We start from the raw sequence: 15,645 nt of genomic DNA, 5'->3' as shown, positions 1-15,645 counted from the left end.
GAGGCATTTTAGGAGAATAATCGAGCCTTTTTTTAAGCCTAACCTTTGGCAGTTCAAAACAGAAAGATGTTTGGGTTGCTGTATTTGTGGACAGGTTTTGTGTGAAGGTACAGGGGTTCCTTTGGAAGGTACAGAGGACCGAGCTGTAGCCTTGGGCAGCTACCCGGAAAGGTGGTAGCAGATCCATGGGAGGCTCTTGAGTAGTTCAGCCTTAGTTAGCACCTAGCATGTGTCAGGCCCTGCGTGCACTGCTGTAGCAAGGGATGAGGAGATTCCAGTACAGGGGCTGTGGAAGTTCAGAGGAGCCCAGAACTCAGCCTGGCATCAGGGAAGGCTTCCCAGAGCAGATGTGGGCTGGACTCATACCCTAAGCGTGAAACAGGCTGCCCCCACTTGGGCAGGGAGAAGACTGTCCCAGCAGGGTCCTCTCATGTGCCAAGGGTGAAAAGTACTTGGGAGGGAGACTACCCGTGCATCCTTGTGGCCATGGGGCCTGGTAGACTCTGCAGCTCAGCCTGAGGGCAGTGGGAAGACGGTAGAAAGCCACTGGAGAACTTGGAACTTGCGAAGGTCACTGTCTGATTTGCATATTCCAGCCCTTGGGGAAACCACTTGATTTGGCTTAGGGTTAACTCGAGGGCATTGGCAATGAGCAGGTGGCCAAGAGGGGCTGGGGTTGTGCAGGGGTGCTGAATGGCTCCGGTGTTGTCTATCTGGGTTCCTTTGCCACTTCCAACATGAAGGACCTTGTGTAGGTTATTAAACTAACCCGAGTCCCGGGTTTCTCAACTGTAAAATAGGGATAATGGTAGCACCCACCTCACAGAGTTGGTATAGGGACTAATAATTCAAGAACAGCCATTAGACTGGCACTGGGCACACAGTGCTCTTTAAGTGTTGACTGGTACCATTAAGATGGTGCTGCCCTTCCTGTGCTTCCATCAGTCCTCTGCCCCAAAGGGCCACAGGTAACCAGTCTGCCCCCTGCTGCCTGAATGACCGCAGATGAAACTTGCAACTCTCTTGGGACTGAACTCTTTTTCTCTCTCTCTCTCTCTCTCTCTCTCTCTCTCTCTCTCTCTCTCTCTCTCTCTCTCTCCCCTGAATCTCCCTGACTGAATTGAGCACGGGATCCCTTCCAGCTCTTGAGTTCTCAATGCCAAGCCTGTTCCTAGGTCAGGGCCACCTCTCCCCCCGCTGGTGTGGCTTGGCACTCTGTCTGTGCCTTACAGACTAGGGCTGCCTCTTGCTCCATTCAGTCCACGTGCTTGGGTTATTTCAGCTCTGGATATATCCATGGTGTGTATCACCTGTTCATGGGGGTTCAAAAAGCATTGCCAAGGAGCCAGCTGGGGGCCCAGAAGGGCCCTTTTATTCATGCATTCATTTAATCATCCACTCAGTCACTATTTATTGAGCACCTACTATGTGCCAGTCACCCTGCCAGGCATTGAGAATGTTGCAGAGAATAGGACAGGTGTGGCAGGAGAGATGACAAGAAGCAAGCAACATGCATACACCAGTTAATTTTCAGGAGTATAAGTACTGAGACATGAGGCAGAATGATGGGCTGGAAAGTGGCTCTGTCGGGTGGTTGGCGGCCCTGAGCCGGGTGATCAGGGTGATCCCTCAGGGGTGACATTTAAACTACAGCCCAGGATCAGGGAACAGCAAGAGGTTTCAAGCTCACCTGTACCTTTTTGGAGGGGCACACAGTGGCACTTGGCTCTTGGACGGTTGATTTCTGGTGCAAGATGACAGGCTTTCACTGTTGGGCGGTTCCTTTTGGCATCAGAGCAACAGGGCATTAGATGTCGTACCACGTGGCTTGCCAGGGTTGGGAGGACTTTGAGACAGTCACCAGTCCACTGTGGGTTCAGTTTACCCCCACCAGGTCCTATACTGGGTCCCAGAGGGCAATAACCCAGCCCCAGCCAGCAAAGGGAGGTGCCGAAGGATACCACAGAAGCAACCAGTACCTGAGTTTGTGTTTTTCTATCAGCCGTCTTGCTACTTGCTAATAAGATATGCAAATTATCAGGGCTGTGAAATCTTTGCACATTTCATCTTCTGTTTAATTAGCATTTAATCGTAATCTCATTTTAATTTTTTCACACTGGCACCCTAATTAAATGTTAGGGTGTTAGCCTTAACAATTAAGTTATATTGGCAAATAGAGTCTTCAAGAAACTTGACCTTTTGCAAGCCAGGGCCCTCTCTAGCTAGATGCAGACATTAATTAGTTTTCTGCAAGATGCTGCCTTGAGCCCCCTTGGTGTGCCCATTTCAGTTGTTTCCTTGTGGTTACAGCCCTAGATTCAAGTGAGACACACAGCCAGCGGGTGGGGCCTCCCGCAGGCAGAGATTACCACTGAATGGCTTGTCACGAGCCTCTGGAAGGCCAGTGGATACTGATTCTTCCGGGGAGGGGAGTGGGCTCGGAGCTGGGTCTGAGGCCTGGAGGACTCCTTGAAGTGGTTTCTCTTCTCTCCACACTGTGAACTCTCCTTTAACTTGTGATTCTCATGTGATGATCACTGGGAAAGTTGGTAGCAAAGCAAGTCACACAGTGTCCAGTGCTGCCACCAGGTCCTACAGCAGCCCTTTGTGGAGGACCCAGTGAGGCCGAGCAGGCAGGGCAGGTGAGGCACTGCCGGTGCCACTGAGGCTTGCCTTGGAGGTTGCTCTGGGGTGGGGGCAACAGACAGAATGTGGGAAGAGCCATTTCCCCCCCGAGTGAGCAGGTGCTCAAAAGAAAACCAAAGCATGAGGGTGCGCCCAGTCACGGCCTGGCCCTGAGGGACTTCGGATGGGCTTGATTGAGAAGGAATTCAACACACTCCTCCTACCCCATCACAAACAGGGAATGGTACTTCAGAGCTCCCACCGAGCAGGGCTCATGGTATCCTTGTTCTTTTTTTTTTTTAATTTTTATTGGAGTAGAGCCGATTTACAATGTTATGTCAGTTTCAGGTGTACAGCAAAGTGAACCAGTTATACATATACATATATCCACTCTTCTTTAGTTTTTTTTTCCCATAGAGGCCATCACGATATCCTTGTTCTTAAGAGACCATGGAGACCCTGACCCATGAGAGGCTATTCTCTGGGCTGCCCCAAACCCTGGGCTCTCCCTCAGCTATCTGCATGAGGCCCTGGCACGTAGTCGCCTGGACTCTTTGACGCTAGTGACCGTGGTAGCAACAGCAAACATAACTTTGGATCTTCAGCAGAAATTTCTGAACAGTTACTTCACGGCAGTATTGCATTCACAGAAGCCTTTCTGCCATCTGATGTTTCCTCACTGTTTTTGCTTTTCTCGGCAAGTCTTTCCTCTTCTCTCTGAGGTCCACTACCGTCCATCAGTCATATTCTGTCCTTGAGCAGGTCAGAGCACATAAATTCAGTCCAACGCATTTATTGAAGATCTTCTGTGTGCCGGGTTCAGAGAAGATGCATTCTTGTACTTCGTACTTTTGTGCCATCTTCTTATTTTTGAGTGAGTGGGCTTTGTGCATTTGCCTTTTCCTGCCCTGGCCTGTGAAGCAGGTCACACTGAGGCAATCTGAAGCCATTCTCTCTCCACCTTTGCTCCCCACAGGTTTTCCGGACAGACTTGATCACAGCCATGAAGATTCCAGACTCATACCAGCTCAGCCCGGATGACTACTATATCCTGGCAGACCCATGGCGACAGGAATGGGAGAAAGGTGTGCAGGTGCCTGCGGGGGCAGAGGCCATTCCAGAGCCCGTGGTGAGGTGAGCTGGGAAGCCCAGGCCGGGGGGGCCGTAGGCAGGGGATGAAGGGGAGGCTAGGACCAGTCAAGGGATTCCTTTCTAGTGTGTCTCTATTCTTAGATTCTTTTGCCCTAAAAAAACACTGCAGTGTTTCAGAAATACTGCAGGCCAAGGGTTTGAGCTTGGGCTCAGCTCTGGAGCCAGACAGCCTGGGTTCAAATTGCCAGTCATATTCAGTACGACCTTGGGCCAGAAATGTAATCTCCCTGGGTGTCAGTTTCCTTGTGTGTAAAATGGGAGTGATAACAATAGCACCTGCCCCATGCAGTGGTCGAGATGATGTAGAGAAACGATGCATGGCAGGTCCTGGACACAGGACCTGGCACACGTGAGCACTCAGTGAAAACTGGCTGTGGATTAGCTTGACGTCGATCCAGACTGGGTCCCACCAGAGGATCTTCTCAGGGAAGTCTCCAGGTTTTCAACTAGTCCTTGAGATAGGGATAAGCCATGCTCTTGACTTCTTCAGCCTTTTTAAGGAGTTCTTAGCAGGAGGGAGTTTAAGGAGTTCTTAGCAGGAGGGAGTTTAAGGAGTTCTTAGCACACACATCAGATGTTCACGAAGCAGCTGTTACGACCAGACTCTGAGGAGGCCCTCCTGCCAGGGCTGGCCCAGGGTTGGCTCAGGGATGACTCCTCTTTGGGCTGTGGTGCCTTCTGCTCTTGTAGGTCAGAGAGCCGCCTGGTGCTCTTGTCAGGAGGTGGCCTTGTGGCCATAAGCCTTGCATCCAGTGACAGAGCTCAGCCAAGTGCTTCTTGCTGCACCCCGGGAAGCCCTCCAAGTCATGCCTTGGGACACAGGGGCCTACTGTCCTGGCCTTCTCTGCCCACCAGCTTGCCTGGGCTGGGCAGCTTGTGTTATTGGCAGTTCATTCCCGGCCTTGGCAGCCCCGTGGCTCTCACTTAGGCCCATTTTGACCAGGCCTGGGGCAAAGATCTCAGCTGTCACCTCCCTTGACATTGGCACTGTTGCTTCCTGGCAGCCACACCTATGACTGGCTCACAGACACCCAGTGCCTGCCTGATGCCAGGCCTGTGCTGGGCATGGGATTACAGAGGCGAAGCGGACTCTGAGCCTCACTCGGTGGTCAGTGAGGATTGGGTGTTGGGCAGTGCTCAGCCTCCTGGGCTCCCAAGGGCTGAATGCATACCGGCTCTTGTCTTCAGCCCTCTGAGAATCAGGGAAGCTCCAGGCCTCTCTGGACGGGAGTGTATGTGGGATTTAGAGAAAGAATTTATTCTACACATCCTCTGCCCAGGGCCAAAAACGTGGGTCGGCCTCCTAGCCAGTTTCACACCCTCAGCTCTGCAGTCTGAAGAACTGTTACTGACCTCTTTGAACCTGTTTCCTTCTCTGTAAAATGGGTCTAAAAACAGTGCATGCCTGATACTGTGGTGGTGAGGATTAAATGAGAATTCGCATGCCAAGGGCCCAGGATAATGAGGCAGAGGGGTGGGCCACCAGCTGGGCAGAGAGGAGTGAGTCCTGATTGGGCTCAGCCCAGCAGTCTGTCCTCTGTCCTTGATGTCAGTGTCAGGTGGTTCCAGAAACATCCGCCGGCCTGGGTGATTACTTGCAGATGCCTCCACACCAGTAGCTTGGCTTCAGTTGGTGTTTTACCTGTTGACATCAAGACGAGAGCATGTGTTCAGACAGCTCTGGCTCTACTAGGTACATTCCCCACATACACATGGCTGCTCTAGGCCGACAGGAGCCAGGCACTCCTGGACCATCCATGCTCTTTGGAGAGGATAGACTGGAGGGGGAGGGATGCTCTCGTGGAGATATCTCTGTGCCCCATCTTTCCCTGTCTCCCTCCAGCCTGGTCCCTACATCTTCTGGGGTGCCTTCCACTGCACAGCCCTCATCTGGAAGCTAGCACGGCAGCCACCATGCTCAGAATTGTTATAGGAACTCTGTTCCTGAGAACTTGCTATGCTGAACCTGTTAACACTCATCTTCTCATTTAATTATCATATTGGCCCTCTAAAGGGCATATTGCTGTCCCCATTCTATAGATGAGGAAGTCAGGAAATTCTGGGGAATTCCCTGCCTGACCACCACCAGGGCCTTGTGGGCTGGGCCGGGAAAACACAGGCCACGGGAACAAGCCCTGGGTTGCCCCTGTGTGTCCCAAAGAGAGTCTTAGGCCCTGATCACCCTGGCTCGCTGACTCTGCCCTCCCCTGCTGCTACCCTGGCTCCCTCCATCCCTCTCTCCTTGCCCAGTCCTCCCTGGCCCTTGAGCAGGTCTGCCCACCTCACGGTCTGAAACTTCTCTGGATAATGAGAACCTCTCACTCTCAGATCATGAATTGAGGGAGGGCCTACACTGCTCCCTCGGTGTGGCCAAAAGACTCAGCTCAGGGCAAAACCAACCTCTGGTGTCTGCCTGGTCTCCTGGAGTAGAGAGCCCTCCCCTTCTCCAGATCCCAGCCCAGCCATCCACCTCCTCCCAGATGACCTCAGTCTTACTGGCTGCAGCTGAGACTGAGGCCTTGGCCTAGGGTAAGGTCTGTCCACCCTTGACAGGAGTGTTTCCTCCATAGTCAGAGCCAGAAGAGGCCACACAGATGAAGACGAGAGCCCCAGGAAGTACAGGAAATGCCTTTCTTGTTGTGAGCCGTCTAACCTCAGCTTCCCAGAGAAAGGAATGTGATCTCGGCCCCAAGAGGTCTGGCCAGGTGGCAGCTGACCGAGCACACAAGTGTGGGTAGTTATGCCAGTAGGTGGTGGGCATTCGGGCAAGAGTTATCCAAAAGCCCAGCTAAGCGTATGCTGGGGGCACACACAAAGCAGGGTCATGGCAAAATTACGGTGTTTTTCAAAGACTATGTTAATTTAAATAAGAGCCCCATGAGGAAAGGCAGAATTTTGTAGGACCAAGAGTACTAATATTCCTTCTATTTGGAATGGTCTGGGGGCCGGGGGGCATCACGTCATTATCTTTGCCTAAGACCTTCCTTAATCTGGGCACATCTGGTGTGGGAAAAGGTGGTGCCAGGCCCTTGCCCTTTCTCCTTGTCTCCCTCAGTCTTCTCTGGGCCTCCCTCTTGCCTGGAGGCCATTCTGCCTCCCTGTCTCCTTCATCCTTCCTGCCCCCCTTGCTGACACCGGGGCATTTCCTGGCGCCCAGGAGCCCTCCCCACAGCTGAGCCACGTCTGTGCATCCAGAGCCCTGCCTTCTCCTCCCCAGTCGGCGCTGAGTCACAGCCCCTGGCAGCCCTGCCTTCGACCCCAGGAGGCCTCTCGGGCAAGTAAGGGGCCTCTCAGCCCTGGCAGGGCTGGCCAGATGGAGGCCAGGCTCCGCAGCAATAACCATGGCAACTGGTAGGGGGTGGGAAGAGCTGGCATTCTGAACTGGCATCAGGAACTGAGGGGCAGCACACAGCTGATCGAAGAGAGGAAGCTGTGCTCTCCCAAGGCAAAACACCCTCATTCCATTTCAGAAGAAGCAAAGTGTATATCTTAAAATACATACTCACACACATATAGTGCTTACTACATGCCAGGCACAGTTCTAAGAGCTCTACATGTATTCATCCATTTAATCCTCATGCCAACTGTAGAAGGTAGGTGCTGTTATCATTAGCCCATTTTCTGGGGCACAGAGAAGTTAAGTGGCTTACCCAGAGTCACACATTAAGTGGTGGAGCTGGACTTGGAGACCTCACCCTGCAGTCAGGGCACTTCCAAGCTGCCTCAGAGGCAGAGCCATGGCCTGGGGGTGGGCTGACCTGGAGTGTGACCCTGAGATTGTAGCAGGTGCATCCTCTTCACCCCAGAGGAGCCCTGGCCTCAGTGCCCCTGAGGCTGTTGGTGGAGGAGGGGCCAGAGCTTGTGAGGGCCTGGAAACAATTCCTGGCCTCTCCCCAGCTTTGAGGGGTATGCTGAAGGACCTGGAGGCCAGCTGGTTCTATCCCCCTGGTCCCAAAGTGGCTGGCACTGGGCATTGCCCAGGACGGCACTTGGAATGCCTCCTACAGCCTCTGCAGGGTGGGCAGGTGGGAGGAGGGAATGGAAGGAGGTGGGCCCTGCTCGGCATCAAAGTCTCACACCTCACTTGCCCACTAGCTCCTCAGCCAGGCTGGCCAACTTGCTAAAGGCCCCCAGACCCAGCAAGAGTAGCAGGCTGAGGGCACCCTCCCCTCACACCTTCTCTTGATTTCCTAGGATTCTTCCACCATTGGAAGGCCCCCCTACCCAGGTGTCCCCTAGCGGCTCCGAACTTGGTGAGGGCTCCCAGCCTGATTGGCCAGGGGGCAGCCGCTATGACCTGGACGAGATTGACGCCTATTGGCTGGAACTCATCAACTCGGAGCTCAGGGAGATGGGTAGGTGACCCGCCAGCTGAGAATGGGGTGGGGGCAGACCAAGGAGGGTTTTCTTCTGAACCCCAGCATCCTCACCCTCAGGAGGGCAGTGGCCATCACCGGGCTTTGGCACGCCACAGGTCTGGGGGGAAAGTCCCTGCTGCGTTACTGATTACTGTGCTTCAATGTCTGTAGCTCTCAGATGGAGGCAATAAGAGCATGTCATTTATACGGTTTGGGGGAATACTGTAGTAAGTGTGACTGTTGCATGAAGATTGAGTGAGCACTGGGAGTCTAGGATTACAAATGGGGCCAGGGTCAGTGGGTATGGGCCTTCTGGCTGGAGCCCACCATGTCCCAAGAAGGGCCAGCTCTGCCATATTCAGCCACCTTCCCAGGTCCCCCCCATACACATAGCTCGAGCAGTGGGTTCCCCACAGAGCCGGCTGCATCCCAGAGACACTTCATGGTATCTGTGTGTACACAAGCATGTGTGTGGTCACAAGCAGTGTCTGAAGTCAACACCACACCAGGCCCCGGGGGCCTTTGAGGTTGCGTGGTCCAGCGCAGTCAGTTTTTGGACCATGGAGCTGGGGTCCTGAGACAGTGCAACCAGTGAGTGGGTGGAAACCCTCCTGTACATCTGCCCTGAGAGGCCAGGCTCCTGACACCCTGCCCTGCTGTCCTCACAGAGAGGCCAGAGCTGGATGAACTGACGCTCGAGCGCGTACTGGAGGAGCTGGAGACTCTGTGCCACCAGAACATGGCGCGGGCCATCGAGACGCAGGAGGGGCTGGGCATCGAGTATGATGAGGATGTCGTCTGTGACGTGTGCCGCTCTCCCGAGGGTGAAGATGGCAACGAGATGGTCTTCTGCGACAAATGCAACGTCTGTGTGCACCAGGTAGGCAGCCCCCATTGCCGTCACCATGCTGTGCAGGCAGGACCCGGTCACCCTGGCTGTAGGGGTGCAGCAGCACTGTGAGCACGGGCCCCTGAGAAGGAGGGCAAGGGGGTGGAAGGGAATGGCGTGAGTGCCCGTGGTGCCAGGGATACCCAGGGCCCCTCGGCTCAGCCCCCTCAGCCAGATTTGAGTAATGCCCATTGGATGGTCTTTCTGTCCTGTCCTGCCGGCCTCCCTCAGATTCTCCCCACTGAGCACCCTACCCCCTCCTCACCATCCTGAACTTACAACGAGGCAGCACAGTGTAGTGATCGAGAGCAGAGCCTGGAGCCAGGCCACCTGGTTTCAAACCATGGCTCTGCCCTTTGCAAGCTATTTGATTTTGGGTAAGTTTCTTAATCTCTCTGAGCCTCTGTTTCCTCAAGTATAAATAAAAGTAAGTTGTTGTGAGGATTAAGTTCCTTACTATGAGTCATTTGGTTAGAACGGTATAGTAAGAGTTGTTCGTGTTTGTTAACAGTATTGGTATTATAAACCAGGTGCCGCCTGACTAGGCTCCCCTCTTGATCTTGGGCCCCAAGGCTATAGGTCTGGGGCATCTCTGGGCCTTGTTTGTAGAAGATGTAGAAGACCTGACTGGAACCCAGTGGACCCCCTCTGGCCCTAACTTTGAGGCCCTCCCTTACCCACTTCTGCTTGAATAGCCCCCAGGGAGCTTAAAAGGGTTTCACCTGGCTGGCAGGTTGGTAGGCAGTGCACCACCCTCCTCATTCATCTACGTCCCTTATACCCAGCAGCTCTTAGATCCGTAAGCCCTAGGTATTACCAGAAGGGTGCCCAATCACAGATCCCTGTGAAAAAAGATGAAAGTTCTGGGCCTTGTCCTCAGGCAGCGTACATACCCAAATTCGTATTCAATTTAAGGGAGTTCATGGATGCCCCTGAAATCCATCACCGATTAGGAGCCTCTGCCGAAGTGACTGGCCTCCCAGCAGAGGGCAGAGCGGAGCCCTTTCACAGAGGACTGTGAGATGGTGAAATTTCAACGCACAGCCCACGCAAAGAGAATCCCTGGAGCCCTTGCATTATAGTCCCTTAGGAGCTCTCTTTGGCAGAGATGAATAGCAGTGTCACTCCGTGGCTCCTGGCTTGGGCTGGGGCTAGGACTGTTTATAGCCGAATGCTGACCAGATGCAGATTGGCCAATGCCTCTGACCTGTGATCACCCTGCTCTTTCCCCAGGCATGCTACGGGATCCTCAAGGTGCCCACAGGCAGCTGGTTGTGCCGGACGTGTGCCCTGGGTGTCCAGCCGAAGTGCCTGCTCTGCCCCAAGCGAGGAGGAGCCTTGAAGCCCACTAGAAGTGGGACCAAGTGGGTGCACGTCAGCTGCGCTCTGTGGATTCCTGAGGTGGGCAGATGTGGGGCTGGGGCGGCCCTGGGGCACAGCCGTGGGGAAGTGGGTCTGAACAGAACTCAGAACCCCGACGGCAGAGCACTAGGAAAAGAAGGTGATGGGCCACGTTAAATGGCAGACCTCAGGTGTCGAGCCTGGGAAAAGCTCAGGCAGCAGCCCACAGGGAACTTTACCCATGGACCTCGGCAGAACCTGGGTGGCTATTTCCGTGGGAAAATGGGATTATGAGCCACTGGGGGATCCAGGTGGTGTGAGAGCTGGACAGAAGTCAGGCGGCCGACTCTAGGGGAAAGCAGGTTGGGGGTCTACCCAAATCTAGGCGGTGGTCCCAACCAAAGTCAAGTGCTTTTTTTAAAATGAAAATAAGCCAAATGACCTAAAAGGAAATCAGGTGGGGAGCCTGATGAAAATTGGAGAGTAGGGCTGTGGCTGGAATGGGGGGGTGGGCCCAGGTCTGAGTCTAGCGGGGGACCATGGACGATGGGCTGAGCCCACAGTGAGTTAGCAGAGGCCCTGGGCTCCTGTCTTATTTGAAATGTGAAATGCTGACATTCGCTGGCGTTTCAGCTCTCTCCCTGCTGTGTGCCCTGACCCAGAATGAGGCCCCACTCCAGTGCTGCCTGTGCCCGGAAGCAAGCCAGGTGGCCCTGTCAGCAGGTGGCCCCTCCCCTTCCTGGGCTCGCAGTCTGAAAGTCCTTGCTGGGACCCACATCACAGGTTTCTGTGATCATAGTGGTTATGTCAGCAATAGTCACTTGCGGCCACATCAGCATCTTGAAGTCTGGGACTACCTCTGAGTATACCTAGTCTGGGCACAGCAGGGACACAGAGGATCAACGAGGACCTACCGTGGGGGCTCTTTGGTTCAGGATCTCTGGACAGGGGCCCTTTTTCCCTCCTCAGGCATGGGCAGTAGGAAGGCAAATGTACCCTGCCTCTGGGGCTGAGGAGTGGGCTGTGCCCAGGAGATGGGCATGGTTATAGCCCTGTCCCCATAGGAGGGGCTAAACAAAGGCACATCCCCCTTGGCCAGGAAAGCCCTGGAGGTCCCCGAGAAGAGATCCTACCATGGGGACCTATAGTCGCCACCCAGAAAAATAAGTAAAATAAATTCAAGTTCTAATAAGAACTCTGAAGATACTATTAACAAAGGCCTGAGGTACAAAAGAGAGGGGGACCTTGCATATACTCATCTGCACATGGAAGCATCTCTGTCTTGAGACTCACATAGTCACAGGCACACATACACTCAGTTACACACACGGAAGCGCACTCTCCCAGTCACAGTTTAAGCCTAGCCGCTATAGAGCACACACTAACACAACATGGTCAACTTGGGAAGTCAGGAAGGACTTGGGACTCTCCCACTGCCGTGTCTGCCCACCACCTGGTTTCAGCAGACAGGCTCCCCATTTAGGTGATCCCTGGAGGCAGGCTGGGGATGAGAGACCTGATGCAGCTCCCTGTGTCCTGCCCCAGGTCAGCATCGGGTGCCCCGAGAAGATGGAGCCCATCACCAAGATCTCGCATATCCCAGCCAGCCGCTGGGCTCTGTCCTGCAGCCTCTGCAAGGAGTGCACGGGCACCTGCATCCAGGTACACAGCCCCTTCACCCCGCTGCTGCCCGGGAGCCCATGTAGGAGCCAGCTACACAGAGGGGTGTGTCTGGGACACCCTGTAAAGCAGGCCACTGCCAGCACCCTCCACCTGCCCCATGGTGCTACAGACAGAAGCACTGATGTGCCTGGGACAGGGACCAGAGCCAGCACCCCACCTGCCGGGCACTCCTCCATCCCTAGTTCCACTAGGCATGGGTCACAGGCCTGGGGAGCCAGGCTCACCACCCCGTTACAGTAGTGAGGGGGCTTTCCCCAAGAGCAAGGGTCTGTGGGCTTAATAAATACATTGACCTCTCTTCTGATGTCAAACTTGACATGTTAGAGGGGTAAGAATCAAACTTTTCCTCCAACTAAGCTAACAGGCTCTCCCTACACATGGCAGGGCTGTGTTAGTTTGTTGACAGTAACAGTTCCCAAATTCTAGGGCGTATCAGTATTACCCAGAGGACTTGTTAAAACACAGATTGCTTGGCCTACCCCCCAGAGGTCCTAATTCTGTAGATCTGTAGGTGGGGCTGAGAATTTGCATATTTCTAGCAAGCTCCCATGTGATATTGATGCTCCTGGCCTATAGGTTGGGAAGTGGGAGGGTCATCCTTTCTCTCCCTTGTCTCTTCAGGAACAGTTGTCATTGTAAGCACTAGATGTACCTCCACCCATTTATAAGACTTTCAGAATGGTTTGTGAGTGCAGCGTAAACGGCCACTAAGATTTCGATGGGTTATTGCTGAAACAGTTGTCAGCTACCCACAGCCATCATCCCAGGTAACTCAGGCCCTGAGTTGGCCCTAACTGCCTGGACAGGAGAAGAAGGAAGGGACCCAACTCCAGCCCCTCTTCCCAGAGGACAAGGGAGGGGCACAGCTCCCCATCTTAGATAACATTGCAGGAGCAGAGGAGGCAGGGACCCATCAACAGCCTCTTTCTTTCGATGCCTCAGATCCAAAGTCATTGTCCGCACAGAAGTGCAGCTTGTCCCCAGAGGGATAGTCAGTCATCTGATTGTTGACTTCCCCAGGGTATATGATGCTGTCCAGCTCCCCCAGAGCTCCCCTTCCCATCTTCCATGACTCCCTCCACAACCTGCAGGATGTTGGCAGCCCGTGCCATTTTGTTTAGGGTCTCGCCAGCATTCTGCATTCTCAGTGTAACCCTGGGGGATGCCCCACATTCTTCTTCCCTCCCACCAGGGCTCCCTTCATACCTCACGCTGCCCTTCCTCTCCCTCTAGTGTTCCATGCCTTCCTGCGTCACGGCATTCCACGTCACATGCGCCTTTGACCACAGCCTGGAAATGAGGACTATATTAGCAGACAACGACGAGGTCAAGTTCAAGTCGTTCTGCCGGGAGCACAGTGATGGGGGCCCACGGGGTGAAACCACGTCCGAACCCATGGAGCCCAGCCCAGCCAGCGAGGACCTGGAGAAGGTGACCCTACGCAAGCAACGGCTGCAGCAGCTGGAGGAAGACTTCTATGAGCTGGTGGAGCCAGCCGAGGTGGCTGAGCGCCTGGACCTGGCTGAGGTGCTGGTCGACTTCATCTACCAGTACTGGAAGCTGAAGAGGAAAGCCAACGCCAACCAGCCACTGCTGACGCCCAAGACTGACGAGGTGGACAACCTGGCCCAGCAGGAGCAGGACGTCCTCTACCGCCGCCTGAAGCTCTTCACGCACCTGCGGCAGGACCTGGAGAGAGTGAGTCCCCCTGCCGCCCCCCAGCCCGCCTGCCCGGTGGGCAACCCAGGAGGCCTTTCCACCCCTCCCTCGCTGCCCTGGAGCAGCCATGGTTCACCAGGACACATTGTGAGCTCTGGCCAAGGCGCTGAGGGCCTCGGGGTCTCAGACAGGGTTGGGGTAACTGAGAGTTTGTAGAACAGGGGAGGATCCAGCTCTGGGGTCTCTGAGTCCCTCTCGTCCCAGCCCTTTTGCAGGCCTGGTGAAGGGTGGGGCCCCTGCCAGGACTGTGAGGCTGGGAAACACCAGGGCTGGGGCAAGGACCCAAGCTTCTGACTTCTGGTGGTCTCTGTGGGCCCTGCCTGGTCCCAACACACATGCTTTGCTTAGAGTCGGAGGCAGGGGAGGAGCTGGGAATCACAAGTGAGTTGAATCAGTGTACTAAGCACGTGCTGGGCCAAAGCAGGGAAGACAGGTGTGAGTGCAGCTCCTGGGGGTGCTGGGTAGGGGAAACAGTGTGAGCAGAGGCACGGGCTGGAGACCAGCTGCGGCCTGTGTGGAGTGGAAGGATGGGGCTGGGTGGGTGGACCAAAGTGTGTCTGGAAGCTGCAGAAGTGTTTTAAGCAGGGACTCTCCTGCTGTGGCTGCAGATTCCAAACGCTCACCCTGGAGGTGGAATCACAGGGCCCAGATGGCGTGAGCGGGTTGGCCAAAAGCCCTCAGCTGTGCCCTGGGAGGCAGGGGATCTTGCCTTGGTCCAGGCGCATCGCTTTGGGGGCTGAGTGAGATGAGGAAGATGTGCAGACACTTCGGTTTTGGGCTGGGCCGTGGAGGTTGGGGACCAGTGAGAGTCGCTTTCCTAGAGCATGGAGACCCCCCAGAGCCTCTAATGCCTGCTGTTCCTCCCAGAAAGAAGGGGAAAGAGTCCTGCCTTCTGTGGAGCGTGCCCTTGAACTTGGCTTTTTTGGTACCCCTCCCCTGACTCCTCCAGCTGATAAAGTACCACCCCCCAAGTTGGGGGCACCCCAAGGATGAAGCAGGGTGTCCCAAGTCCTTGATCCAGTCCTCTGAACCCCAGGTGCTCTTCTGGCCTCTCCTCTGGGGGACATTCAGTTCTAGGATTCGGAGTATGAGGGGTCATGTCAGGGGGACGCAGACTCACATGCCTGCCCGCTGCCCAGGCCGTGCTGGGAGACAGCCGGGGTGGAGGCGTCAAGGGGGCTTTGTGGGACTTAAGGCAAGCTGCTCTGCTTAGGCATGTCTCAGTTGGCGAGTCTGTAGAATATGGTTAGAGCAATTCAGCAGATGTTGTGCTGTGGGCTGGGCGGGGCGGGGCAGGGGGGCACGGAGGTGGAGGCTCTGAAACTGGACCCGGCTTCTCCACCCTCCTGCACCCCACGCATCTGCCCTGAGGCCTGGTCACGTGGAAATGACCCTGTTGGCCTGGGAGGGAGCTTACTGCCTGGCAGCCAGCCTGCCACCAGGTCAGAAGGTGGGGGGCAGGGGGATCACCAAACGTCCACGGCTCCAGCCAGGACAGAGAGCAGGGCCACCTACGCTGCAGTCACCGCTTCCCGGGTAGCCCAGCCTCCTGTCTCCTAGGGCCATCAGGTACAAATCCTTCCGAGACCAAAGCTGCTTCCACACTCGTCCTCAGGCCACCCTCGAGTCTCCACCCGCAGGGTCTTGAGTACAGACACCCTGCTTTGAGCCCTCCTGTTTCCAAACGACTCATCACATCTGACCTCCCTGGTCTGTGCTGCTCAGCCCACATGTCTGGCCCTGGCTAGGCTGCGTGGAGAGGTCAGGGGACGGGCTCACCTATTGAACCAACATCCTGGAAAAAGAGATGAGAGGTAGATATTGCCATCCATAAGGAGCAGATGGGGAAGGTGGGGCTCAGAGAGGTGAAGAAAGCCT

At 55.0% G+C, this 15,645-nt stretch overlaps 1 protein-coding gene across 1 annotated transcript in view; it reads left to right on the top strand.

Moving 5' to 3' along the window:
- Positions 1-15,645, top strand: part of JADE2 (jade family PHD finger 2) — a 42,514-nt gene that overhangs the window by 14,468 nt on the left and 12,401 nt on the right. Inside the window, exons 4-9 of the mRNA XM_082835143.1 lie at positions 3,602-3,759; positions 7,972-8,132; positions 8,804-9,015; positions 10,258-10,425; positions 11,911-12,027; positions 13,282-13,746. Coding sequence (XP_082691269.1) covers positions 3,602-3,759; positions 7,972-8,132; positions 8,804-9,015; positions 10,258-10,425; positions 11,911-12,027; positions 13,282-13,746 — 1,281 coding nt within the window. The remainder of the gene's footprint in view (positions 1-3,601; positions 3,760-7,971; positions 8,133-8,803; positions 9,016-10,257; positions 10,426-11,910; positions 12,028-13,281; positions 13,747-15,645) is intronic.

The sequence above is a fragment of the Leucopleurus acutus genome, assembly GCF_964270905.1.
Source record: "Leucopleurus acutus genome assembly, chromosome: 3".
NCBI classification, from domain to species: Eukaryota; Metazoa; Chordata; class Mammalia; order Artiodactyla; family Delphinidae; genus Leucopleurus; species Leucopleurus acutus.
The sequence above is the reverse complement of the archived record's forward strand: the minus strand, read 5'-3'. Positions and strand labels throughout refer to the sequence as shown.